Below are 27148 nucleotides of genomic sequence, written 5' to 3'. Positions count from 1 at the left end.
TTTACAGGAATGTTTTTGTTTTTAGATTTGTTATATTATTTATTAGCAGAAATAGACACTAAACATGCAACATGACGCGCGACTGCAATGTTCCCCTTAGTTACTGCATGGGGTTGCACTTGGTCGATTCCATCTGCAGAAAACTTAGCTCTCATTATTCTTAAACTGTTTTAGAACTAATTGAATGGAAGGTTATAATGGTAATGGTAATTATAATAATATGCATTTCAGTACAACTAGTTTATTCATTAATTAACAATTGTCTTTTATTTAAATTCACGTACAATACAGAGAGTGCAAAATTTATTGCCCCTTAGCGTTATAATGTTATACCACGATGATAAAAATTGCCTGTTTAATAGGGGCAGTGAAATTTATCGCTTTCTGTTTGTATTTGTATAACAAATCTGTAGAACATGAGATAAAATAGGTAGCTTTAATGTACTATATAACTACGATTTATATAATTGGTATAGTTATAATACCTATTAAAAATTGCAGCAACTAATCGAAAGTTATTTTTCAATGCAAATCAATATTTATTACAGGGAAAGTATAACGTCGAAAATCATATAAAAACATAATATTCAAAACGCATATTAAATTTAAATCTATATTCAAGATCTGTGACACCATTTTTCTACGAAGTGCGTGAGTGTAGATACTGCCTTGAGCAACATGTTGGAATATAGGTAGAAGTTCCAGTAGCGTGCTAATAAAATCTTTATAATCCTGACTATAATCTTGACAATCGCCAGATAGATGTTGGTCAATTTATTTTCTTTCAATAAGTGCCCTTACATAATGTAATATGAACGTACCATTCCGATAGCTGTAAAAATAAACAGTAAGTATTAAATATTTATTGACAATATTAATATTATTTTGTACGAATGTTGATTTGAAATATAATATAGATATTGAGTGTGCCAGAAAAAACGAAAAAAGAATAACATCGTTGTATACCGGAATGTCTATTGCCACGAGGTGGCCCAGGCGCTCACAGACACGTCCCGTGTTCCTTATTTTAAACCAGCTCCAGATTCTCGGTTTATTTAGTTGCTCGCTACACATTTCAAGATGGAAGTGATTAGAATGACAGTGTTAGCTAAGTTACACAGTTATTCTAATCATTAAGTATTGTGTTTATCAATATTATAATGTCTTGCAATTTGTCAATGAAAAGGGAGATTGAGAAAGGGCGAACGTAGCATGAAGCAAATAGTCATGGAGCGATAGTAGGGAGTAAACAAGTGAGAAAGATCGAGAGAGAGTAAGGGAGACCGAGAAAAAATACACGCTATTGGTTGAGGTATTCCTTTAGTAGTTACATATTAGAACTTTAGATGGCAATTCTGTCGCATAACGTCTGGTGCAGTAAACGCAGATTTTTTATATATTTATATTATCATTAGCACGTATATAGTGTAAATTTAAATACGCAAATACATGGAGTGATCATATACTGGCACATGATCATCAATTGGGGCTTTCACCTTAGTAATAATTAATTTACAAAAAAGTTTCACTTCTGATATGTGTACTTTGTACGCCGCACTTTTTTTAGTTTCTAACTTATTAATAGGATCCTACTTTTAGATTGCAAATGATTAGTTGCATTTGATAAAATAATATAAAAGCCATACACAAATCGTTATTCTGCTCAGTCATTAGAGAAAGCGCGCATCCTTATAGTGCACTAGTTATCAACAAAGTGATAAAACGAGAGTGTGTGTGATGCTCGCAATCTGACGTCCGACTTGCACTCCAAAAACCGACTAAAAACGGTAAAGGTTTAGTTAAACAGCAGACGAGACAAAACCACAAAAGATAGAGGTTTTCTGTTTCCTGATTTGTATCATACTTTTCGCGAAACCGCACGTATTCCCGGATTATTTGAATAAATATTATTCTTAAATAACTACGTTACAAAACAAAATCAAATGAAAAGCCTGTCAAAAGTCTCGACGAAGTCAAAACTATTTTCCCCTGTTTTTTTTTCTCTCTTCATAAAACATAAAGTATAAAAACCTAATTCTATTTTATACTTGCGTTACAATCTGCATGAGCTTTATAAAAGTGTATTACACTTTAAAACTGTTCTTTCAAACTTTTGAAAGAAATTAATTTTAAAGGATGGACGCGAACAGTTCAGAAATAGACATTCTTTGATATACTACAAGCAAGTATGCTTGTGGAATTTAAATAACATATTCCAAAATGAAAATCATGCAAAATTCTACATTATAATAAAGTTCTGCTCTTATACTATTTAATAAACTTTTAAAGTGCGTTAAAAACATCATTAGTATAAAAAATTGATATGCTGTTGTTCTATCATTTTCATTGTGCGGTGTAAGGCGTGATGTCTATGACAGTATAAGCATGTTAAAGTGTGATAGATGTAAACTGTAAGGGCTGCATTGTCTATTGGCGGCTGGTGACGGCACGTGGCTGGCACACTCAATCTAGATATAAATCGGACTGTTATGTATACTGTTTATGCATAAACACCATATCTACACTAGACTTATTAGAATATGGTGCTCGATTTACTTTTCGCCCTAACTACAATATTTTTGCTTATTGATACTTAAGGAATAGACAGAGCTGGACATTGTTAATTGAAATGATTGAGAGTAGTAAACACGGTTATATTATTAACACCGATCCTTTACAAAATTAAGGATTACCTGACATTCTCGGCTGCAGTAGTAAACTTTGTAGCATCCAGTACAACGTGTGTTTGTTTCATTTTTACAAACATTACATAAACCTCTAGATATGTATGATGCATTACTGTTTAGGGATGTTACATGCGTAATCATTGGTGTAACATCTTCATTTGAAGGAGTTTGTCCAACAACTCTGGGGCTCTGTAATAATATTATAAAGATTTATTGGCTGTTTTAGTAAATGCTTACTAATAGATGAACGATTGTTTCTGCATGCAAGTAACTTGCACGACTCGCGAGGCTTATTAAATAATTTCATTGTAATTTTGTTTGAAGTTATGTCATTTGGAGGTCAGGTTAATGATAAATACCATGTTAATAGAATAGCACAATATGGTGACAACCGGGTTATACTGTAATGTGTAAATAATATATAAACAGGATTACTATTAACATATACCAAATAAAACTTACGACACGTATTACTTCCAGGTTGTTGACATTTGGGTGACTTTTAAATTCGTTCCTCGATACAGAAGATCTAACTATTTCAGTCTCATTTTGTACCTCATTCTTATTATCTTTTTTCTCAGGGATATTTAGGCCTGCAACTATCTCGAAAGGGATGGTCATTCCTGTACTAGGTTTTATGGGAGGCTGTATTAATTTCGACGTTTCCTTCTCCTGAATATTTTCATTTTTTGCAAGTGTAGTTTCAGGTTTATATTGCAATGTATGTAAAAGACAGGTGTCTATGTTTATACTTATTTCTTTGCCAAGTTCACCTAACGTAAATAAACAGGTTTGATCTTTATTTACTGCAAGAGCAGTTTCATTATTTACTTGTGAACTTTTATTTGAATTCTTTTGTGACACGCTTGTCGGTATCTGCGGTGGCAGCGTGTCAATTTGACTGTCATTATACGCAGGTGGCCAACTTCGCTCCATATTAGTATCTATGGACCTTCTGTGTCGACACCATTCGAACATTTCACTTAGCAACAAGCGCGTTAGTTTTTCATTAATATACTGTGATCTTTTCCGCGCTATAGAATCAACAACTTGAACTATGTGATTAAAAACTTTGTAATCGTTATTCAGATCACGATTAAGGCAATAATAAACCACATAGGCATAACAGTGTTGGAACAATTTTAGTTTTCTTTGACTTAATCCCGAGTTATTTTGAAACTCGTACATTAAAAAATTAAAGACATGCTCAATGATAACATTCAGGCCATAATTTGTTTCGTAACAGATCTGATTTGAATTTTGCACATTAAGTGATCTTACTGGGGTTTGGCAAGACCAAGGCCGGATTGTAGCTCTGGAGTGGTTTGTTATTTCTAACCAGTTAATATTTTTGCTATGCATTTGACATTGGTGAGAATTATGCTCGGCGGCTAGCTCTCTTTGATCTGAACTATAATCTTCAAGTCTATTAAGTAAGGATCTGAGTGGAAAATTGTTTTGGGTATAATTTGAAATTGGAAAATGGTGGGTATATGGCATTGTGTGGACGTTTATTGCATTATCACTTCTTAAGTGTTGATGAGTTACTATGTTAAATTCGTTGGATGTTTGTGATGACTCTTTTCCTTTGTCTATTGATAAATCGGACTTCTTCATTGTTTTAGATTTATTTTCTTTTACTGATTTTCTTTTTTTGCTTAAGGCTGTTTTAGCCTTATCAACAGATTCTTTTATTGTTGTGTTAGTATCATCACTATCATCTGGTTCTACTTCGATAATTGTCATTATATCTTTGGGTTGGCTGAGGTCAAATAACTGCATTAGTTGTATAGTATTAGAACCTGAAACAAAAAACATAACATTACTTATTCCAAGAATTTTTGTACTTATGGAACTTATTTTATTTTTTAAATATGTTGAAAATATAAGAAAATATTAACGAGTGGACTTGGGCCAACCATGTTAAGTGGTGCCACTCAGTAACCTGGTGATCGAGGTTTAAGGCTATTGAAATTTTTTTTAATAGCATATTATTATTATCACACACACAATAACTGTTTTTCATTACTTACAATTAATATCGTCGGTTGAACTGGTGTCATTCATTAGCATCATTTCTGAAAATAATTTTTAAAATATTTTAAATATACACCCAAAATTATTATAAATATTTTTCAAGAACGAAAGTTATCAAATGTATAAATGGGTTTTAGCTAATGTATTAATCCGCTTTAAACCGCTTTAACTGAAATCACTTGCTTAGGTTAAGTGTATCAACCAAGGAAATTAAAATATAGGGGGTATTACAAACCTACCCACAAATCGTAATTTAAAAGTCTATTTATTTAAGGTAACCAATGACGTATACGAATTCAGTAACGAAATATTCTGAAACCAAATAGTTTAAAATAATTAATAATAATTTATTTGCAAGAATATGGTACAAAAATATTATGGTGGTGCTATCTAAAGTTCGCATATTCTGCCACATACAACGGCTTGTAAATTTGTCTTAAAAATAATTCTTCATAGATTATGAGTCAAATCATTATAGTCAATTCTTATTTTTAGTGATAAAATATGACATTATTAAAATATCTTATTACGTTGTCAAATTAATATTATACATAATGTTCTATGAGCCCTGTAATGTAATGTGTTATGAGGCAGTGACTAAAATTTGCTTTTTTTTAAAACTAACAAAGACTTTATTTAAAATTATGTTTATAATAAACTAGCGATGAAGTTGGAATATGGAATAGAAGTATATCTCTGAAAGGATGGAGATTTCATAATTAAAGGTTTGGGTAGGAGTACGGATACATTTAGGGAACAAACAATTTCATTAAGTAATTAATTATAACTTATTACTACGTAAACAATTGTTAAACTTATATCAGGTAAATAAATAGTAATTAGGTAAATAACAATAGAAATATTAATAATACAGTGGGTACCACATAACAAATGTTTGGAGAGGGATACTTGATTTAAATAGCATTTTAATATTTTATTACAAGTTTATTATTGACTCGGACACACAACACAGTGTAAGTGTAAGTCTAGTAATCTAAGTGCAAGATTCAATGTCGTTATTGTAAGGGGTTCGAAGTCAAGAATAAGTCGGGTTGCAGTCGAGACAAGTTGAGTTTATGCTTGAATTCGTGTATGCGGTGATGTTAGTTATTTCGACTATGTATTTGCGTGTTGTTCCCACGGGAATGTAAGTGCGTGCTCCTATTTCACCATGCATGCTGATGGAGGATCTTTGACAATCTGAGACAAATCTTTGTTTTTAATTATTATTTATTACTTAAGATGACATGTAGAACATGGTGTAATGGTTGCATCTCCTAACAAACGTTGTGTAAAACAAATAAAAAAACCTTGGCAATTAAAAAGAGTGTCGGTATATGAATAAATGATTTTTGACTATGACAATTAAGCTTAGGTAATTAGAAATGTAGACTTCAATGATGAATAAAACCTTAAATACTATGCTAACCTAATCTAAAGCTTTGGCTTCATAGATTACTTAACAAGCTTAATAATTAAGGGTAGTGCGCATTTTGTTGATTATAATTATACCGCGAAATGAGTGCAAAATGAAGATTAAAAGCCCTCTTATCAGTAAATAACCGCAAACTAATCAATTAAATCGTTCAAAATTAGAAACCACAATAGATAGAGGTTTTCTGTTACCTGACTTGGATCATACTTTTCGCGATAACTTCCTAAACCACCAAATACTCGCGGCTGATTTTAATAAACGTTATGCTATAATTTCTACAAAACAAAATCTCAAAAGTCTCGACCAAGTTTAAAAACTGTCACTTCCTTATGGTAATTTTTTTAAATATAAATAGAATCATAAAAAATATTTATATATTATTTAAGAAATTAATTTTAAAAGATTGAAGGGAACAGATCTGCAACGGACATTCTTTGACATACTTACGCGTACTTAGCGGAATTAAAAAAAAACATATTACAAATGAAAATCATACAAAATGACTACATTTTAATAAAGTTCCACTTTTAAGTACGTCAATAACAACATTCCGAACTCGATGGAGACACACTGTGGACGCCCTCTGCTCCATCAAGGGCATTTTCATGTCAAACATGAAAATTTACTTATATATTTATTCCATTAATATTATTTAATTTTAAAGGGATAAGAAAGGTTTAGGAAGGGTCTTACTCCTGTCTTAAGGGTCCTTACTGTTTTGCACGAATAAATAGGACAATTAAATAAATCTAGCCTTTCTATGCAGTACTGTTATAAATTCTAAGCCGTATGGATAATATTATATCCCGAACAATATATTATAGACCTATGCGTTTTCAAGTAGCTCGTAGTAAATAAATTGTACATAAGTATACCAAATGTCCCTAAAACTTGAAAATTTTAGGTATTTAATTTAACCAGTTTCTACTTTATCTTAATTAGTAAGATATGATTATTTTTCACTTACTTGATAAATAACGAAGGTAATTAAAGTAATCACAACAAAACCCGTTTGTAGCACTGGGAAACACAACACAGTTTGTACTGTCAGAACGTTGTAATCGTTTGTAAAAAAATTGCAACACATCCACCCCCAACCATGATAAATACCGAACTAAATAAAAAAATAAGCATTCTAGAAACCAATAAATAGCCAATGATTAATTTTTTCGTACCACTAGAAGGTTCCGCGCCGCGGGCATCTAAAACATGTGTAACGTGAACTGATATTCAGTCAATTGTCAAGTGTGAACTGTTTACTGAAATGTTAATAGTGTCTGTGAAGCAAAAGTAAGTACTAGGTAGGCATTTTTGCTCTTTGAAATTACAGTGGCAACTGTGTTGTCACATCCAGGAGATTACTGCATGTTTGAACAAGTATCCGTGTACTTATCAGCAAAATGTGGGAAATAAATACAAAGGGAACTTTAATTTGGAACCCTTTGGAATTTTAGGTTGTTTTGGTTTATGTTGATTGGTCCTTATTTGGTTAAAATAAAACTTCCTAATAATTCGTTGAGAAGAGGTGAAGATGGAATGTGGAATGTGTTTAATTTTTAAAAACTGTAGATTTATATACAAAAGTTATCCTACACTGGCCACTAGTGGTAACATGTGGTACCAAGATGCGAAGGGTGCGTAGACAATAAAATCCAGGCGCGGCAAAAAGTTGTCCTTTTCTGCGCGCAACCGTCGAAGGGTACGAACGTGTTCTTCTCAGAACAGTTTGATATCGTGGTCTAACGATAACGCCAATTAACTGTTCTTTTCAGAACAAATTATTGTTTCATGACGATAACGTTTACAACTGTCCTTGTCAGGACACATCACTGTTTCATTACGACATGTACTAATCACCTACAGAATCTTATTAATCATTAAACTTTTTAATTATTTTTGAAATAGATAAGAACTGAAATGTATGTGTGGATTACAGTACTTAAGCAATCACATATGTTATTATTATAATATTTAGAACTAATATAAGACGGTTTTTATTTACCTTCATTACTTTTTTTTATAAAAAGACTCATTACGTATGTTGAGACCATATTATGTGGGTTTAAATGAATTCATATTCATACAAATATGGATTGATAGTAGGAAATGTAGTCAGTAAAAGAGTAGTCTTTAGTCTTTTTAGTCTTGACTTTACGCCTCGTAAAGTGTTTATTGGTAGTCACCCGAACTAGCCCGACTACGAGCGAAGTGTGTTAAGGCGCGTCGCCGTTACACGTGGATAAAGTTTATATCTCAAATTAATAAAGTTTATATCTCAAGTTGATACATTTTATATCTCAACTTAATAAAGTTTATAACACAATTTAATAAACTTTATATTTTAAAATAATAAAGTTTATATCTCAGGTTAATAAAGTTGATATCTCAATTTAATAAAGTTTATATCTCAATTCAATAAAGTTTATATCTCAATTTGATAACGGTTATATCTCAATTTAATAAAGTTTTTATCTCAATTTAATAAAATTTATATCTCAGGTTAATAAAGGATCGTTTTAGAAGAAGGCATCTCAGTTACCGTGATACGGACGAAGAGGCAATATACTTCTTATCAAGTAGAAGTTAAAAGGGCTCTTCGGTTGGGAATAGATAAAAATACAGGATAGGGCATGGATGGAGCTCCTGAACTCTTTGGATCGTGATCCGTGGGGCAGACCGTATAATACTGTCATAAGTAAACTCCCGTCCCTGGAGGCTACCGCTTACATCCACAATAGAGCCAACGTTTCTTGAGATGGTTGTTACATCGCTGTTACCTTGTGAGTAACAGTACCTACTTCTTTAATAAATGTGGACTTAAATCATTTAGAGGATATTCTTGACGTGTCAGAGACTGAGTTAGGGGCTGGTGTTTTTAAAATTCAAAACAAAAAACCGCTCCTGGTCCAGATGGATTGCATGGAACGGTTTGGGCGCAATCTCTTTATAATGGTTTTATAAGCGTACGACGGCTCTATCTGTACCTCGCTGACGCTACTCTCGAAATGAAACTTGAAGTGAAGTTATAATTGTGCCGTTTATTCGTCGAACGTTAGTGATGGTCAAACAAAATTACAATGTAAGCAAGCTTATGACTAACGTCCGTCCGCCACGGCTTAAACTTAAACCTAAGCCTAAACTTTACGGTGGTAAAAGGGACTGGCCGACCCTTCCACTACCTGCGCACCTGACGACCGTTTCCTAGAACAACATCTGGCTGCCAGCTTCGTTGACCAGCTTTCTAAATTGCATTGTTCGTTGTCCGTAACAGGTTTATTTCACATTTCGAGATCTCCTTTCTGATCTTTTGAGGAACGGCATTTGTGTTTGCAGTTTCGCTAGATATTGCGAATGCGTTCCATACCCTGGTGAGTGATTATGGGTGGTCTCTTTTATCATGGTGTGTCTGTGTACTTACGTAATGTAGTAGGACCTTATCTCTCTGATCGATCGATCATTTATCCAAGTCGGGAAGGTTGGAGATGCTATCAGGTTCGACCACAGGGTCTGTTCGTGGGCCCCTTTTGTGGAACATTGGATATGATCCAGTCCTTCGAGTTAGACTAATGCCAGGAGTAGGCTAAATATGTTTTGCTGACGATACACTTGTGACGGCCAAGGGATGTAATTATCAGGAGGCGAGTTTGTAAGCTACTCCTGGAGTGGAAGAAATAGTGACTCGTATGAGACGACTTCATCTTCGAGTTGCTGTACAAAAATCTCAAGTCAAATGTTTTGCTAAGAGGTCCATCTAGAGGCATTGAAATAATTGTGGATGGTATTCATATGACAGTTAAGTCGACTTTGAAATACCACGGGTTGGTTCTTGACACCCGTTGGACTTTCAAAGCTTATTTTGCAGCCTTGGCACCCATGCTTGATTCAACTGTAATGGCTTTGGGTCATATAATGCCGAATATCGGTGGGCCAGACTGGGGCTATAGGCTTCTTTGCGTTGGAGTAGTACGTGCAAAGGCCCTTTATGGGTGTCTGATATGGGCAGATAGGTTGTCATTTTCCAACAAAGCTACACTGAGGCGGTCACAGCGTAAAGTTACCTTTAGAATTTCGAGGGCATTCTTCTTTTAGTGCCTCTCCATTACTGGAGGTTGGCCGTCAGTCTCTAGAAGCGTGTTTTGTTCTGTGCCAGATGCAGCAACTCTTCCGCAATTGCAATACCCGACCATTTCCTAACGTTGCGAAGCCCTAATTAATTGAAGGAGGTAGGTAGCTATCATGGCGCAACACGTGGACCGGGTACGCAATTTTCCGTTGTTTAATCCGTACAGTATCCTGTGATGCGGAATGTGTCTTAGCCGCCACTCCGCCTTGGCACTTGGAAGCTTTGGCTTTGGGCGACATTTTTTCGTGTGTCGTGTGGAGTGGAGTGGTGGTTTTGACCCACCTGCTTAGTTAGTCAAGGTCTGGAAGGAGGAGTATCACCGCTTAATTTTGCAGTAATGGAGTGATGAGTTAAGTGAATGTCGGTTTGGTTTACAAACCGTTGATAATCGTCCCTTTTAGTAACACTGGGTGGACCAACGGTGGGGATCGTTTTCTTATCGGCTCGTTCAGGTTATCTCTGAACATGGGTGTTTTAGGAGTTACCTGCATCGAATCGTTGGAAGAGAAGCGACACCTGCATGTCATCATTGTGACTATATAGATAATACGGTGAGACACACAGTTGAGGAGTATCTAGCTTGGGACTGCTTTCGCTTGGTCCTCGTTGATATTGTTGGCAATCTGTAGCTTCTTATAATTATTCAAAGAATGGTGAGAGCTGACAATGACGGTCTCTAGAATGCAAGGCTTTTTGTGAGGCCGTCATGACACAGATAGAGAATGCGGATCGGCAGCGTGAAAATGATAAAGATGCTCCCCCGAAAAGAAACTACGACCGGCAGCGATGCCGTGCTTTCTGCACACGTCTGCCCTAAGACTTTAAACATTTGTGCGCGGGAGTCATGGCCTTATTGTGGCATTGGCGTTTGGAGAGTTGAAGGCATCCGTCGGGTTTTAGTGGGTAGGCATATAAATATTAAGTTTGAGTCCCATGTAATCCCAGTTGGAGTAAAATACCGCAGGGGTATATGTAAAAGTATTTCCTGTCGTAAAAGAAAAAAAGGAAGGGGTGTACACAACGTACACACTAGCATTTGGTGCAGGAATAGAAAGGCGTAGGCGGTGATAAGTAATTAGCTAGTGTTTAGGGAAAGCTATTTCTGAAACGTTTACATATATCGCTTCAGGAATTACAAATGGCTTAAATGGGGGTGATCCCCAATTTAACACTAAGCTTTTTTAAACAGCAAGAGCAAGTTAGGTTGTCCCCAACCCCAACATGGAAGTGAGCTAGACCCCGATAATCCTTACCATTTAATTCTAATAATCAAAGTGCAAGATTCAAAGTCGTTATTGTAAGGTTTTCGAAGTCAAGAATAAATCGGGTTGCAGCCAAGACAATTTGACTAGGATGAGACAAATCTCGCGCTACCAAAAGGGTACAAATTAAAAATGTAGTGTAATGATTAATAAAACCTTAAATGTTATGCTAACCTAAATTTATAGATGGATAGGTACGATTGATATTCTAAATTATGTTCTGAAATTAAAAGTTTTTAATTTGTTAGATAAATGTTATTTAATTACTTTAATACCACGTTAGTAAATAAATTCTCCGTTGTGCGTATTGCGTAACGAAGCGTAAGTAATGTAATGAGTGTCATAACAAAAATCTTATGTTTATAGAAAAACAACAACCCTTACTCGTAACGACGAATCAGCAGTGAAGATCAGAGTGCGTGCGCGGGTAGGTAATTATCGATGACGGGTTGCCTTGCGCGGACATTCCTACTGTGAGTAACATTTCTCACCCGACGACTCAGTTTACAATTCGTCAACTTCAGTAATCAGAAATATACAATATTTACAATTTCCTTAGCCTATTTAGTAATAATAAAAATGAATAAATGGAAAATTAAAACAAAGTTTAAAAGTTTGGTCTCTGTGGCAGTGTTCGCTGCCAGCATTTCCTCGCTGTATTGCGATACTTATTCGTTGAGCGAGGAAAGCACAAGCTCTGGTCACCGGTACTATCAATCAGACGCTAACTTAAATCTTTAATTAACGCCTATGAACTTGAACTCCAAGACTTCTGTTTCCTGATTTCTATCATAATTCGCGATAACTTCCGAAACCGCACTGATCCACAGCTGATTGTAATAAATGTTATTCTTGAATATCTACGTCACACAATCAAATGTAAATCACTAGGAGACATCGGCAACTGTATCGACGAAGTTAAAAAACTGTAATTTTTCCCCTCACTTACTTATTATTTTATATATTACCATAATATTTTTTACATAAATATGACTATAATAATATATAAAACATTTTATATTCGCATACCATGGGCTTTCTAAAAATATATTACACATTATAACTATCCTTACAAATTTTTGAAAGAAATTAATTTTAAATGATTAAAGAGAACAGAACTGAAACAGACATCCATAGATATATCTAATTAGCGGAATAAAAAAATCATATTACAAATGAAAGTCATACAAAATTACTATTTTATTTAAGTTCCTATATAAAACTGTAACTGTAACTTTAATATAACTATAAACTTTAAAAAGTGCGTTAATAACAACATTAGTAAAAACAATTTTTGATATTATGCCCAAAAATACGATTTTCCATCGTGCGTTGCAGCACGCACCTTGCAATATTATAAAATTATACAATAATAGCAATTCAGGGCGTCGTGTGTGTGTTTTTTTATTCCATTAATATAATTTAATTATAAAAGGATTAGAAAGATTTAGGAAAGGTCTACCTTGACTCTTTTGCACGAATAAATAGGATAATAAAATAAATATAGCCATTCTATTATACCAGTACTGTTATAAATTCTAAACCGTATGGAAAATATATTATCCCGATCTATTGATCAGATCTATATATTTATAGCCTGGGTCTAACCAGTTTCTACTTTATCTTAATTAATAAGATGTGATTATTTTTCACTTACTTGATAAATGTCGAAGGCAATTAAAGTAATCACAACAATACCCGCATGCACTAGGAAACACAACACAGTTTGAACTGTCAGAACGGTGTAATTGTTTGCAACACATCCACCCCCGTCCACGATAATACCAAACTAAATAAAAACTTGAATTGTCTGGTGACAAATAAATATCCAATGCTTCGTTTTATCGTGCAACTCTAGCACACGATTGACGTGAAGTGTGAACTGTAAACCGATGATCAGTCAATTGTTAGTGAAGTATGAATAGTAAATAGTGTTTGTGAAGCAAAAGTAAGATTATTACAGTGTCACATGCCAGTACGTGTGTTGTCGCATGCAGAAAAGTTTAAGTTTTTGGTTTAACGTAAGTGTGTGAGTCCCCTTCTATACTTTAATGAGTAAACGTGTCCTTTGTATTACCTATATGGAAGTTACTTTTCTAACTAAAACATTTGGTTGTCTAAAGTCGGTTTACGGACGATAATTTTACGTGATAACGATATATAATAAGATTATTATTAAGGCGACCAGTTTTGATATCTTGATACACTGATACACTTGTGTCAATGTTTTGTTACCTTTTAGTAGTGGGTATTCTAACCGTTTCAAAGTTAGCTTTCCCAAAATAGCTAATTATTTATCACCACCTTATCAGCTCCTATTTCCTGCACGAAATTCTCAGTCATTATCTTATGAATGCCTCAGTACGAATGCATCGCGTTATCTACTTTCCTACATTCACTAACCCAATCTATGGCTCTAAAAGAAAAATAATAAAACTATATCTAACCTAACCTAACGTACGGGTCTAAACAAATTACAATAAATATACCTAACCTTCATTAACACCACTACCTATAATATAATTAGATGTAAGGGTTACATGGTAAAATAAAACATTTTTATTCCAGGTATTATTTTTTATTTATATGTTCATTATATTTCTATACAAATTTACTAGCACCGTATCATTGTTCTCTGAGTCACACGTAAAATTTCTAAGGAAGTCTTCTAATCTCATCCCCCTGAACTTGTAATATACATATACCAAACAGTACTCTCCACACACCGCTGATAGATAATCCTGAACCGTAACGCCTCAATAGGTTTACGTCCAAATGAATCAAAATATTCACCAACTCTTTCGACGCTTATATGTATAGCCACCCAATGAGACCCCGGCTATGAATCAGGGTCAAGATTGCATATGATAAGTGCTGACACCTAAGCATAAATTGGCAATCGATTTGAAGGATATACGTGGCTCTGGAGGCTGTGATGTATTCTACGAAGACTCATTTGCACTTCTAGTGTGTTCATACTTTAATACACGTTTACTCCGCTTTTGCTCTTTAACTGACTACATTTCTAACTATCAATTCATATTTGTACCAATGAATTCATTTAAATCCACATAATATGATCTCAACAGAAGTCAAAAGAAGAAGACTCATTAGTCTTTTTATAAAACAAGTAATGAAGGTAAATAAAGACCATGTCATATTCGTTTAGGTTTTATTTTATTATTCTTAATATCATAATTACATAAGTGATTGCTTAACTACTATAATCCACACATACATTTCTGTTCTTATCTATTTCTATAATATTTGAAAACTCTGCGTAAACTACACAGTTAATTGTTTCAGTCAATGCGCTCTCGAATCTTACTTCCATTCTTACACTACCATGGCGAACAAGATTCCAATGCACATTAGAGTTAGCCGACAAGTCAGGTGTTAAATCAAAAGTTAGTAAACAGTATCCATTTCAATATTGCTCCCTCGACATTCCATTACCTTCGTTAAGAAAATGTATACCGGTGCCTGAGTACAGGGTGTGGTATGCGCTATTAAATACATCGTTTGGAAATGATGGTTGTAACGATTTTGAAGGTATCTGTTGACCATCTATATATAGGCTAAATGAGCAAATACCAAAATTTTCAAAGTTGAAAGGATTTTTAACATAACTACCGTTGAATGCTGTATACATCTCTTAGGAACCTGTCCTATAAAATACTTCAAAAAGTAATGAAGCTAAATAAAAACCATGTCATATTCCTATATATTTTATTCTTCCTAACAATTACATGTGATTGCTTAACTACTACATACATTTCTGTTCTTATCTATTTCAAAAATATTTTAATGAATGCATTGTCTATTAAGATTGCAAAGGCTTTTAGAGTGCCCTTTGTATTTATTATCCACATTTTACTGTTAGGTATGGATACTTGTTCAAATATGCAGTCTATTTGAATATCGTAACTAGATAATGATGTCCGTTACCAGTCTATAGAACTCGATACTTGTAGAAAGATAATGACTGGGAATTTCGTGCAGGAAATAGGAGCTGATAAGGTGATAAGTAATTAGCTAGGGTTTTGGGAAAGCTAACTTTGAAACGGTTAGAGATATCAGTTCGGCTGTGAGTGCTATCGGCTCCGCACTTAGTTGTTTAGTGGGAATAGAGTTTTTTAGTTTTGTTCAGTCATGATTTTTAGGTTTGATCACCCTTGTGCGGGAAAATATTGGAGATTTTTTTTTAAAATATATGTCCGGGTTGAGCCTTGAGGCTGAACCCGGATATTCCCACTACTCCTTTTTCATACAAGTATGGCTCAGTCACTCCTTCATAGCTAATACCCCAACAAACCATCACTGAAGCCGGATAGTGCCCACGTTGCACCTTGTCGACTAATTGGAAAGCTGCCTTGCGTATAAATACGGTCATATTATTTGTTAAAATGTTGCTTGATTGTAAAAAAATCTCATCTGAGCATACATCGGTAATCGATTTGAAGAATATACGTTGCTCTGGAGGCTGGGATGTATTCTACGAAGTCTCATTTGCACTTCTAGGGTATTCATACTTTAATACTGCCAGTGGTACAAATAAAAACTTACTTATTCCAACCTTATACTAGAAATAGTTATAGTTAGAATAAGCTAAGGATAATGAGATCATAATTTCTTACTTATAAACTCGTTACAACGTTGGTATAACTATTCCCACGCTTGCCATATGCACAAGACGGCAACGTCGCACTTCATTGTATAAATTAAGAAAAAAACAGAAATTTGTCTTTGATAGCCATATTTGTGTCAGTGTGACGTTTCCACTCGCTGTGAATTTGATCCGAGGTTATTTATTTTGATTATAATAACCAGTTTAAAAAGATTTTAAAATGCCTAATAATAAAATAGGACGCGGGAATGATTGGAAGAAAGAAGAAAAGGTATGTAGAATTGTGAATGTCGAGTAAAACTGAAACAGGAATGTTACTTTTGTTGAATTTTAATTCGTTTCTTGTGTTCGATTACAGCAGCTTTTTAGAAATATACTTCGACCCTATCGGTCCTTATTGAAAACAAAGTTTAAGTATGAACACAAAAAAAGTATAAAATGAAGGCTTGGAGCGAAATAACAGAGAAGTGGTTTATTTTAACAAGTACTTGTATCTCTACATTGTTTAATCAAAACATATAATTGTATTTTAGTTGTGCATGAACAGAGCCTAAATTAATGTTCTCTTATTTGTTACAGAAAGCAAGTGTAGGTGATTAGTACGTGTCGTCATGAAACAATAATTCGTTCTGAAAAGAACAGTTAATTGCGTTACCGTTAGGACAACTTTTTGCCGCGCCTCGATTTTATTGTCTACGCACCCTTCGCATCTTGGTACCACATGTTACCACTAGTGGCCAGGTAGGATAATTTTTGTATATAAATCTACAGTTTTTAAAAATTAAACACATTCCACATTCCATCTTCACCTCTTCTCAACGAATTATTAGGAAGTTTTATTTTAACCAAATAAGGACCAATCAACATAAACCAAAACTACCCTAAAGTGGTGACCCCGAGAAGTACACCAAGAAAATTGAAGATGACGAACACAGAAAATTCCGGTGCAGAGCGTCAAGTTTCATCACATCCGTCGAGCCAAGAAGTCTCCGGTATCTCACTGTCACTCCGTGTGCCAATTCCAGAACAACCAACCATCGACACCCTCATCGGTGAAATAAGAAGGTTGTCTTTGGAAGTTGCCGAGCTACGAGTACAACCACGCGACAACTACCGCAACAGTCGTTCTCGCTACCATTCACAATCACGCTCGCGGAATGCATCAACAAAGCGCAACGAAAACCGACGAGAGTCGCAGATGGAAGATCGAAGCCGGAAAAAATCTCCAATGCCGTACTGCTATTACCATCATCGCTACGGTATGGACGCGAAGAAATGCACACCACCATGCCCATGTTTCAAGCCCATAAACCAGTCGGAAAACTAATAGTAACGCTGGCCGCGGCGGGAACCGGCGTTACCGAATCATCACACCGCCTTTTCGTTACCGACAGGGTAACGAAACTTACCTTTTTGGTCGACACAGGAGCCAATATCTCCGTGCTACCAAAGACAAAAGGCTCACGTGAAAAACCACTGCCATTTCAACTCTACGCCGCCAACAACACGGTCATTCCAACATACGGAGAGAAGTCACTCCAACTCGATCTTAACCTCCGAAGACCATACACATGGAAATTCGTCGTAGCAGATGTGTCTAAGGCAATCCTGGGAGCAGATTTCTTGCAGCACCACCACCTCATTGTCGACGTAAAAAACAGAAGACTGATCGACGGAAAAACAAAGCTGGTAACAAACGCTCAACTCAGTACTGCAGAGACACCTACAGTTCGTAGTATAGACATTGAGCAAAATTACCACAGCATACTAGCAGATTTCCCAGGCACAACCAGAATCACTTCAATGAAGCTTAGTCCCAAACATTCCGTTGAACACTTCATTGAAACAAATGGACCGCCCCTTCACTGCAAGCCACGCCCCATTGCACCGCATCGTTACGAAATGGTCAGGAAGGAATTCCAAAACATGATCGATCAAGGGTTATGCAGACCAAGCAAAAGCCCTTGGGCATCACCTCTTCACGTCGTGCCAAAGAAGAATGGAGACCTACGCGTGTGTGGCGATTACCGAAGACTCAACGCCATAACCAAGCCCGATCGGTATCCCATACCACGCATACGTGACTTCACATACCAACTCGCAGGGAAGAAAATTTTCTCCACACTCGACCTCAATCGCGCGTACCAACAACTGCCAGTCAGCGAGCAAGATGTGGAGAAAACCGCTATCATCACACCTTTTGGTCTTTTCGAGTTTCCGCGCATGTGTCCTGGTCTAAAGAACGCCGGACAGACTTTCCAACGCTTTATTCACGAAGTACTGCGCGAACTCGACTTCGTATTTCCTTTCGTTGATGATCTACTCATAGCATCAATCGACGAGGAAGAGCACCGAAAACATCTACGCATCGTATTACAGCGACTAGAAGAATACGGCATCACCATCAACCCATCAAAATGTGTTTTCGGCCAGCCAACTGTGAAATTCCTCGGTCACCAAGTCACAGCGGAAGGAATACAGCCACCCCAAGAGAAGGTACAAGCTATTACAGACTTTCCAAAACCACAAACCGTAGAAGAACTACGACGTTTTCTCGGTATGATAAACTTTTACCGTGAAAATATCAAAGATGCCGCCACCATTCAAGCGCCGTTAAATACCTACCTGCACAACGTCAAGAAGCGTGACAAAACTAAGATCGACTGGACCACTGAATCAACGCAAGCTTATGAAGCATGTAAAGAGAGCATAAAAAACGCCGCTTTACTTGCTCATCCGTCTCACCAGGCGACACTTGCTATATTCAGCGACGCTAGCGACAAAACAGCTGGTGCCGCACTCAACCAATTTATCAACAACTCATGGCAACCACTCGGCTATTTCTCGAAGAAATTCACCGACGCACAGACTCGCTACAGTACCTACGATCGAGAGCTACTCGCCATCTACATGGCTGTCAAACATTTCCGCAAAATGTTCGAGGGACGAGAAATAATAATATTCACCGACCACAAGCCGCTAACTTTCGCTTACACAAAAACAAATACAAACAGCGAATCACCGAGACGCACCCGACAGCTACTTTATATCAGCGAATTTACCACTGATATACGACACGTCAGTGGATCTCAAAATGCAGCCGCAGATGCATTATCACGTGTCGAAGCAACCACCTGTCCATCGCCGATCGACTACAATCTACTTGCAGAAGCTCAAGAGCGCGATAGCGATACCATTAAAGCACTCAGTCTACAGAGCAACTTATGTTTCAAGAAAGTCAACCTGCCCGTCTCAAATATCAAATTACACTGCGAAACTTCAACCTCACAGTTACGTCCGTACCTACCAGAAGAATACCGACGTACCGCATTCAACGCAGTACATAACGTTAGCCACCCTGGAATCAAGACTACGAGAAAATTAATTACGCAACGTTACTTTTGGCCCTCAATGAACGCAGACGTCGGCAAGTGGGCAAAAGTATGCCTACAGTGTCAGCGCGCCAACGTACAACGCCACACATCAAGTCAATTATCAATTTTTTCACCAACCGAACGATTCGAACACGTTCACATCGATATCGTTGGTCCGCTACCTACCGCGGCCAGCGGTCATCGATACCTCGTGACAATGATCGACAGAGCAACAAGATGGCCCGAAGCATACCCATTATGCGAAATATCAGCTGAAGACGTCGCCAAAGCGGTATACGAAGGTTGGATTTCCCGTTTCGGTTGTCCTGTAACAATAACAACGGACCAAGGACGCCAATTTGAAAGCAGAGTATTTGCATCTCTTTCTCGCTTACTAGGAATCGAAAAAACGCGTACAACTTCATACCACGCACAGTGTAACGGTATCATCGAACGATGGCACCGTGTCCTTAAAGCCGCATTAAAAGCAAGACTACAGACCGCAAGAAGCTGGATCAACGAGCTCCCAACCGTCCTACTCGGATTACGCGCCGCTATGCGAAGTGACACCGGCGTAAGCGCCGCTCAGCTTACCTACGGTTGCAACATACGCTTACCCGGTGATTTCTTATCAACGACCCGCAATGACGTCATCATGGACTCTGGCTACATCGATCAGCTGCGCGACGAAATACGTAACCTGCAACCAATGCCGAGTCAACCACACAGCAACACAAAACCCATATTTGTTCACCGCGACCTGCAAACATATTCGTACGCATAGACGCCGTAAAGAAGCCATTACAAGCACCTTACGACGGACCCTATCGCGTGCTGAAACGAGACAGTAAGATATTCACGCTGCAGTTACCTAACCGTGAAATGAATATCTCTATCGACAGACTCAAACCTGCCTACACTATCACCGAGCAAGATGTGCCTACTGATACAACAACGAGTACCTGCAACAAGCAAAACACATCAAGTGCGAGCGAACTACATGAACCATCAAATAGCCTGAAACATCAAAATGACAACAACCTGAAACAACAAGACACTGGGAACACCTCAATACCTACAAGAACAACTCGCCGAGGCCGCGTTATACGCCTGCCGGTACGCTTCGCTAGAGGGGGAATCCTGTAGGTGATTAGTACGTGTCGTCATGAAACAATAATTCGTTCTGAAAAGAACAGTTAATTGCGTTACCGTTAGGACAACTTTTTGCCGCGCCTCGATTTTATTGTCTACGCACCCTTCGCATCTTGGTACCACATGTTACCACTAGTGGCCAGGTAGGATAATTTTTGGATATAAATCTACAGTTTTTAAAAATTATACACATTCCACATTCCATCTTCACCTCTTCACAACGAATTATTAGGAAGTTTTATTTTAACCAAATAAGGACCAATCAACATAAACCAAAACTACCCTAAACAAGCAAAGATTGTTTTAGTTTCGGGGAAGCCTTATATGCAGATATGCATAGCTTTCAAACTCTGGAAAATGAGCACATTTAAAAAGAACACTAATATAATATGAATTTAAAATTACAGACAGACATGCTAGTGAAGGCTTTAGTAATCACTTAAAAACAATAGAATAATGTTTTATTTATTTAATTATTTTAATTGTTTAGAAAACCTAAATCTTGAAAATTGGTGCTTTCCAAAGGAACACATACATAGAATTAAGAATATGGCCAAGGTACACAGCTAAGTAAAGATAAATTTAAAATTACAGTCAGACATTATATTAAAGACTTTAGTAGTCACTTAAAAATAAATAGAATAATGTTTAATTGTTTAAATAACTTAATTGTTAAGAAAACACAAAAATATAATAATAATAATAATAAGAATATGGCCAAGATACACAGCTAAGTAAAGATAATTCTAAAGTTACAGACATTCTAGTGAAGATTTTAGTAGTCACTTTAAAAAAATTAGAATAATGTAATAAAAATGTTTCAAAAATAAATAGAACAACATATCAAAAATGTTTTATTTCTTAAAATAACTCAATTGTTAAAAACCTTTCTTTAGTAAAAAGTTTTCTTTAATAAATATGGCCCTCACTGCGGCTCCACGCAGCAAGAGAATATGCTGTGGTTTGAGATTAGGTTGCTGTTGGCAGGGTTAAATCATCATCAGCGATAGGTTCCTTTTTCAATTCAATGGCTATATTGTACACTGCCAATGATACCATATACATCTTGGTTCTGTTGATGTTCTGAATCCGCTGATCGGTTGTTCCATACGCCAAAACATTGTTTAAACGTCTTTTTTTAAAAATCCGTCAGTGATAGTTTAGGTTCTGTCAGACTTAAACTAGGGTGGCGGCTCCCGCATCCCGTGTACAGTCGCGTCATTAATATTATTGTTACTGTTGTTACGTTTTGTTGTTTTTTGTTACGTTTGAATTTGTTAGTGTTTTGTTGTTTATTTGTTTTTAAGTTTGTTTGTGACTTTAAAGTGAATATGCCTAGAACAAATACTGTTTTGAAAAGACAAGCCAGGAAAATGGTTTATGACGTGAATTATTTTTTAAAAAGGGAATCTAACGAATTAATTGATTCTTTGAAACAAATCTGCCGAAATCATTAAGGCAGGAAACATAAAATTTAATAGTATAATCAGCGAATTAGGTAAAATCCAAAAAAGGACAGCAGAGTTAACAAAAACGTCAATTGCAACGGTAAGAAACATCTCCAATCAATCCAAAAGTTCTGATTTGATCACAGTGTTCAGAAGACCTGGCAAAAAACGTTCCAGAACAAAACCGGTCACAAATATTGATAACTTCGACCAAGGAGTAATAAAGAGAACCATTCATAACTTTCACAAGACAAATAATGAACTTCCTACCATCGGAAAGCTAAAAAAGCAGCTAGAAGATGACATAAATTTCAAAGGTTCAGAACGAAGTCTTTGGCGAATAGTTAAGAGTTTGGGATTTCGGTGAAAAAACACCGAAAACAACCGGAAAGTACTGATTGAGACTTCTAATATACGTTTGCAACGTATCGAATATTTAAGGAAAATATAGCAATATCGCCAAGAGGGAAAGCCTATTGTTTATACAGACGAATCTTACGTAGATTCATCCCACTCTTTTTCAAAAGCCTGGACCGATGGTACTACTAAGGGGCTTAAGAAACCTATTTCGAAAGGACAGCGAGTTGTCATTGTCCACGCAGGGTCTGATACTGGGTTTATACCTAATGCGTTGCTGACTTTTAAAGCTGGTACCAAATCAGGCGACTACCACGACAATATGAATTTTGAAAACTACGAAAAATGGCTCCGAACCCAATTAATGCCCAAACCTACAACCCAGTTCCGTAGTGGTAGTCGACAACGCGTCCTATCATAATAAGCAGTGGGATCGCGCTCCAACCTCTAATTCTAAAAAAGCTGACATGCAGGCCTGGCTCACTGAAAAAGGTATACAGTACGAGGGAACACATTTGAAACCTCAGTTATACAATTTAATAAAGATCAACAAAGATAAATTTAAAACATTTCGATTGATCGAATCCTAGCTGAACGAGGTCATCAGGTACTGAGACTACCACCGATTGAAATGGCATGGTCGGATATTAAACAATATGTAGGCAGCAAAAATATAAAATGGAGTGTCAGTAAATGTATAGACCTAATACAAGAAAAGGTTTTACTAATGGGTACATGAGATTGGCAAAAGTTGTATAAAAAGGTGAAGGATATAGAAGAGCAATATGCAAAGAGTGATTATGTCGTGGATTTGGTAACAGAACAATTCATTATTCATGTCGATGGAGATAGTTCTGAGGATAGCAATGAAGATGACGCTAGTGCCGACGAACGAAGCAGTCCTGAGCCCGGGCCCTCAGTAAGCAAAAGGCCTTGTCGCGAGACCAATGAAGGCGTGATACCGTTCTCTGATTCAGAGTAATAAAATATAATGTTTTTATTTTTCTTCATCCCATAAACTTGTTAAAATATCTTAGGTCTTTTTTGGAAACGCGTTCTATGTACAGATACTTTTTTACTGTCTTATTATATCTTATAGATAGGTAATATTACTTACATGCGCGACAGTAATCATGCGCAGCAGCTATCCTTCACATTTCGTTCAGCTTAATATCGTTATTAAGGTAATCATTAATCAAAGTGGCATATAATGTATTGCGTGCGCGACAGTACACATGCGCAGCAATCCCTCCACGTATCGGCCAGCGCTAGACTTACGTGCCGCTGCCTATACTCCTCTACTCTTTTACTGACATGTTATTATATATATTATTATTCTGAATATTATAATAATTGCATGAGTGATGGCTTAACTACTATAATCCACGCATATATTTAGTTCTTATCTATTTCTACAATGTTTAAAACTGCGCATACTACACAGTTATTTTTTTCTGTCAATGCGCTCTCGAATCTTATTTCCTTTTTACACTACCGAGCTCCAATGAACTGGTGAACGAGATTCCAATAAACATTAGAGTTCCTAAAGTCACAGTCTGGTGTTAAATCAAAAGCTGGTAAAAAGTATTCGTTTGAGTTGCTCTCTCGATATTCCATTACCTTCGTTAATATATCCGCAGGTAAATGCCCAATCATTTCAATATCCTTACCATCCTTTGAAAGTTGTTATCTTTTGTAAAAGTCCTAATTTGCCTCATTAGTTTCATTCATTTTACCAGCTGTATCCTCGTACCACAAACCACGTGTCAAATGTGATTATTTGGCGGATGATGAATAATTTAATAGAGTTTCTATGAAAGCACGATATGCATAGGTATTATTTACACAAGCTTTTGGTTTAGGTAAACATCCAATTAGTTAAACGTAGAATATAACCAATTATTGATTGGTGCATTAAGCATTAACTGCATTAACTACAAAACCGTCTTGATTTTTAATTTGAGATGGAGTAAAGTATGCGAAAGGTCTATGTAGTCATCTCCTGTACCAGGGACTTGGAATTCGCTAGGTCCATCATCACCTGATGAAAAAATTGCATTGTAGTGTATCTAGTGTCCATATTCTATACTTGTTTGTGTGGTAGGAAGAACAAACAGATCCAATTCAGATTTAACACACATGAATGTTTATGAATAAATAACATTATATTTATTAATATATCCGTGGAAATGTGTTATTTTTGTTATTTGTTTTCTTTAAAGCGCTTTTTACCATGAGTGAAATTGAAACGAGTGGAGAATATACCCTTCACCCGTTAGGGTTTGTTTAACATTTAGCATTTTTTTTTATTTTCACCAGTAGTTATATTGCTTGCTTTTCGGTAGTATTATCATTTATTACTTTTTCAGTTATTGTTATTTCTTCAGTTTGACGTTCTTCCATGGAGTAATGTAATAATCTTTGTAAAATTTGTAGATAAAGCGCCCTTTTTTCACGATCATCCAATTTATTTGACATAATTTTTTCCATTTCTAAACCCAATCTAATTTGCGGTTGCTTTATTTTCATTATGATGTTTCAGTTTATCAATAAAGTCTTGCTCAACAAGAAGCATTGTTTTTGTTTTCATTGTGATTTATTAGAACAACTTACAAAGGTGCTTAGAATTGTACCCAATATTATTGGAAGAAATATTAATTAATATATTTTTCCTGTATTCAAAACGTTTTCCCTTACTGATCAGATTACGTAACCTATTTTAATTTTTTTTAAATTTTGTATTACAATACTTCAATATATACTTATTACATATACTATTTTTATGCTTAATGAAATTTGCAACAAAATTAGATTTTCCAACTCCGCTGTCCCGCTACGATGGCAGCAAAGGGATGAATAAAATGAATCATTATTTTTTACTTCGGTCTTCATCAAGGAAAGGAATAAAACTAAGATGATGTATGTATATATGTATGTGTGGACTCTGTTCCCGCACTTAGACGCTCAATAGGTCCATTGTGCGTAAAGTCCTGGCTAACTAAGCCAGCCTAACTCCTTCCAAAAGCACAGAAGCATCCTGGGCTCTTCGCAGGCTTCACGGAGCGACCTCACCGTTCCGAGGATTTCTACACGTTGTTTAGCCACAGCCTCGCATTCCAGTACTACGTGGGTGACTGATTCCTCTGCGCTGAAATAGCCTCTGCACAGGGGGCTGTCTGTCACGCCTAGGACATAAAGATGTTTATTAAGGAGACAATGGCGCGTAATTGTCCCTATCATTGCTTTTAGATTGATTCTATTCAAGTTTAGAAGTTGTGTGGTAAGTTGTCGGTTGACTGCTGGCAGAGCCATTTTGGACTGTCTGCAGCCCGCACCTTGTGACCAACGTTGATGTTGGAGTTCTGTGGATCTTTGGCGTACCCAGGCTCGCACCTGCGAGAAGGATAAGGGAAGGAGCGGATACGGACCAGCAGGCCTCATCTCCGAACCTCTCCTCGCAAGCTCATCGGCAGCATCGTTGCCAAGTGATCCACTATGTCCCTTGATCCACTGCAGGGTAACTCTGTTTGTCAGGGTTATTGCCTCCAGTGCATCGTGACACTCCAATATCAATCTACTGTTGGTCTTTTTGCTTACCAACGCCATCAGCACAGACGCACTGTCGGATACAAACTTAATACAAAAGTTCTTAATTCCTAACCGCTGTACGGCTCTGGCTGCTTCAGTTATAGCGACACATTCGCACTGAAAGATCGAGCTGTATGTGCCCAAGGGTAGGTAGGTCACATAAGGTGCTTCCTTTCCCATAAGTTCCCCGAGTCACATAAGTTCCCCGATACGAGGATTGCTATGTCATCCGCATACCCCACAGTGTAGAGATTGATAGCGTTGAGTTTTCTGATGAGCTCATTTACCACTAGAATCCACAGAAGCGGCGAGAGGACGCCACCTTGTGGGCAACCTATACTGACATTACCACGTGTGGTGGTATTCACGGTAAGCTGTATAGCTCGCTGTCTTAACATGTTGTTGATCCATTCTGTAAGGCTCGATGATACTCCACATGTCTCAAGTGTTCTGGTAATGCTCGTGAAATTAGTTTTGTCAAAAGCACCCTCAATGTTAATAAATGCGCCTAGGGTTGACTGCTTTAGTTTCAGAGAGTAACTAAGATGATATTTTAAAAAAAACCAATTTATTTATATGAAATATACAGAAAAATGTAAGTGTAATATTACAATATGAAGTATTTACATGTATCTTATGTATTTGCTGTGTAAAAATTGTATGTTTTAATGATCTAGACCGATACATTTTACAACACTGTACGTTTTTATTCAACAAACAGGACTGATAATTATTTAATGTTAATTTTTATGTAATACATTTATTTACAGCCTTCGCTTTCGTCACCACCTTGTCATCAACTTGTATTGCATACATTGTAGACCTTAAACCTTCGAACTCTGTAAAAAATCCGACGATATTCTCATCTTTAAAGTATCCTAACTTTTTGCTTAATTTTGGGCAATTAAAAATGTTATTTTCGTCATAATATGTGTTAATATCGGGTTTTATATCATTATACAAGTTATTTGTAAATATTTGATAAATAAGACTTCTCTGTATCGGTAGACGGTAGACGGTATCTGTGTAAAGTAATTTGAGATTGGAACCAAATTTAG

The 27148-nt window shown here is 36.4% G+C and overlaps 2 protein-coding genes across 3 annotated transcripts in view; one reads left to right on the top strand and one right to left on the bottom strand.

The window, feature by feature from the left end:
* Positions 1-243: 243 nt before the first annotated feature.
* On the bottom strand, positions 244-13392 carry LOC123709517. 2 transcript variants are annotated; one of them, XM_045660908.1, is made up of 5 exons: positions 13202-13392; positions 4721-4765; positions 3150-4489; positions 2694-2876; positions 244-832 (listed from the first exon to the last, which is right to left on the bottom strand). In XM_045660908.1, the coding sequence occupies exons 1-5, from the start codon at positions 13305-13307 to the stop codon at positions 785-787; spliced, it is 1722 nt and encodes a 573-aa protein (XP_045516864.1). In that variant the 5' UTR covers positions 13308-13392; the 3' UTR covers positions 244-784. The 2 variants fall into 2 exon arrangements, with proteins under 2 accessions (XP_045516864.1, XP_045516865.1); XM_045660909.1 differs by lacking the exon at positions 13202-13392 and adding an exon at positions 7127-7367.
* A 105-nt stretch (positions 13393-13497) lies between these two features.
* The window catches only part of LOC123709519 (protein singed wings 2), a 43111-nt gene continuing 29460 nt past the window's right edge, over positions 13498-27148 (top strand). Inside the window, exon 1 of the mRNA XM_045660913.1 lies at positions 13498-13565. The gene's annotated coding sequence lies outside the window, so the exon portion shown is untranslated. The remainder of the gene's footprint in view (positions 13566-27148) is intronic.

This window comes from Pieris brassicae, chromosome 5 (genome assembly GCF_905147105.1).
Source record: "Pieris brassicae chromosome 5, ilPieBrab1.1, whole genome shotgun sequence".
In the NCBI taxonomy this organism is placed as follows: Eukaryota; Metazoa; Arthropoda; class Insecta; order Lepidoptera; family Pieridae; genus Pieris; species Pieris brassicae.
Note: the sequence above shows the minus strand (reverse complement) of the source record. Positions and strands in the feature narration are given on the sequence as shown.

Excerpts from the sequence above, each read along its gene's own strand:
- LOC123709517 (XM_045660908.1), bottom strand. The coding sequence starts at position 13,307 with ATGTGTTGCAAACAATTACACCGTTCTGACAGTTCAAACTGTGTTGTG. Across the intron at positions 4,766-13,201 it reads TTGCCTTCGACATTTATCAA|AAATGATGCTAATGAATGAC; the intron begins GTAAGTGAAAAA and ends AATTATTTTCAG. Across the intron at positions 2,877-3,149 it reads ACCTGGAAGTAATACGTGTC|AGCCCCAGAGTTGTTGGACA; the intron begins GTAAGTTTTATT and ends ATATTATTACAG.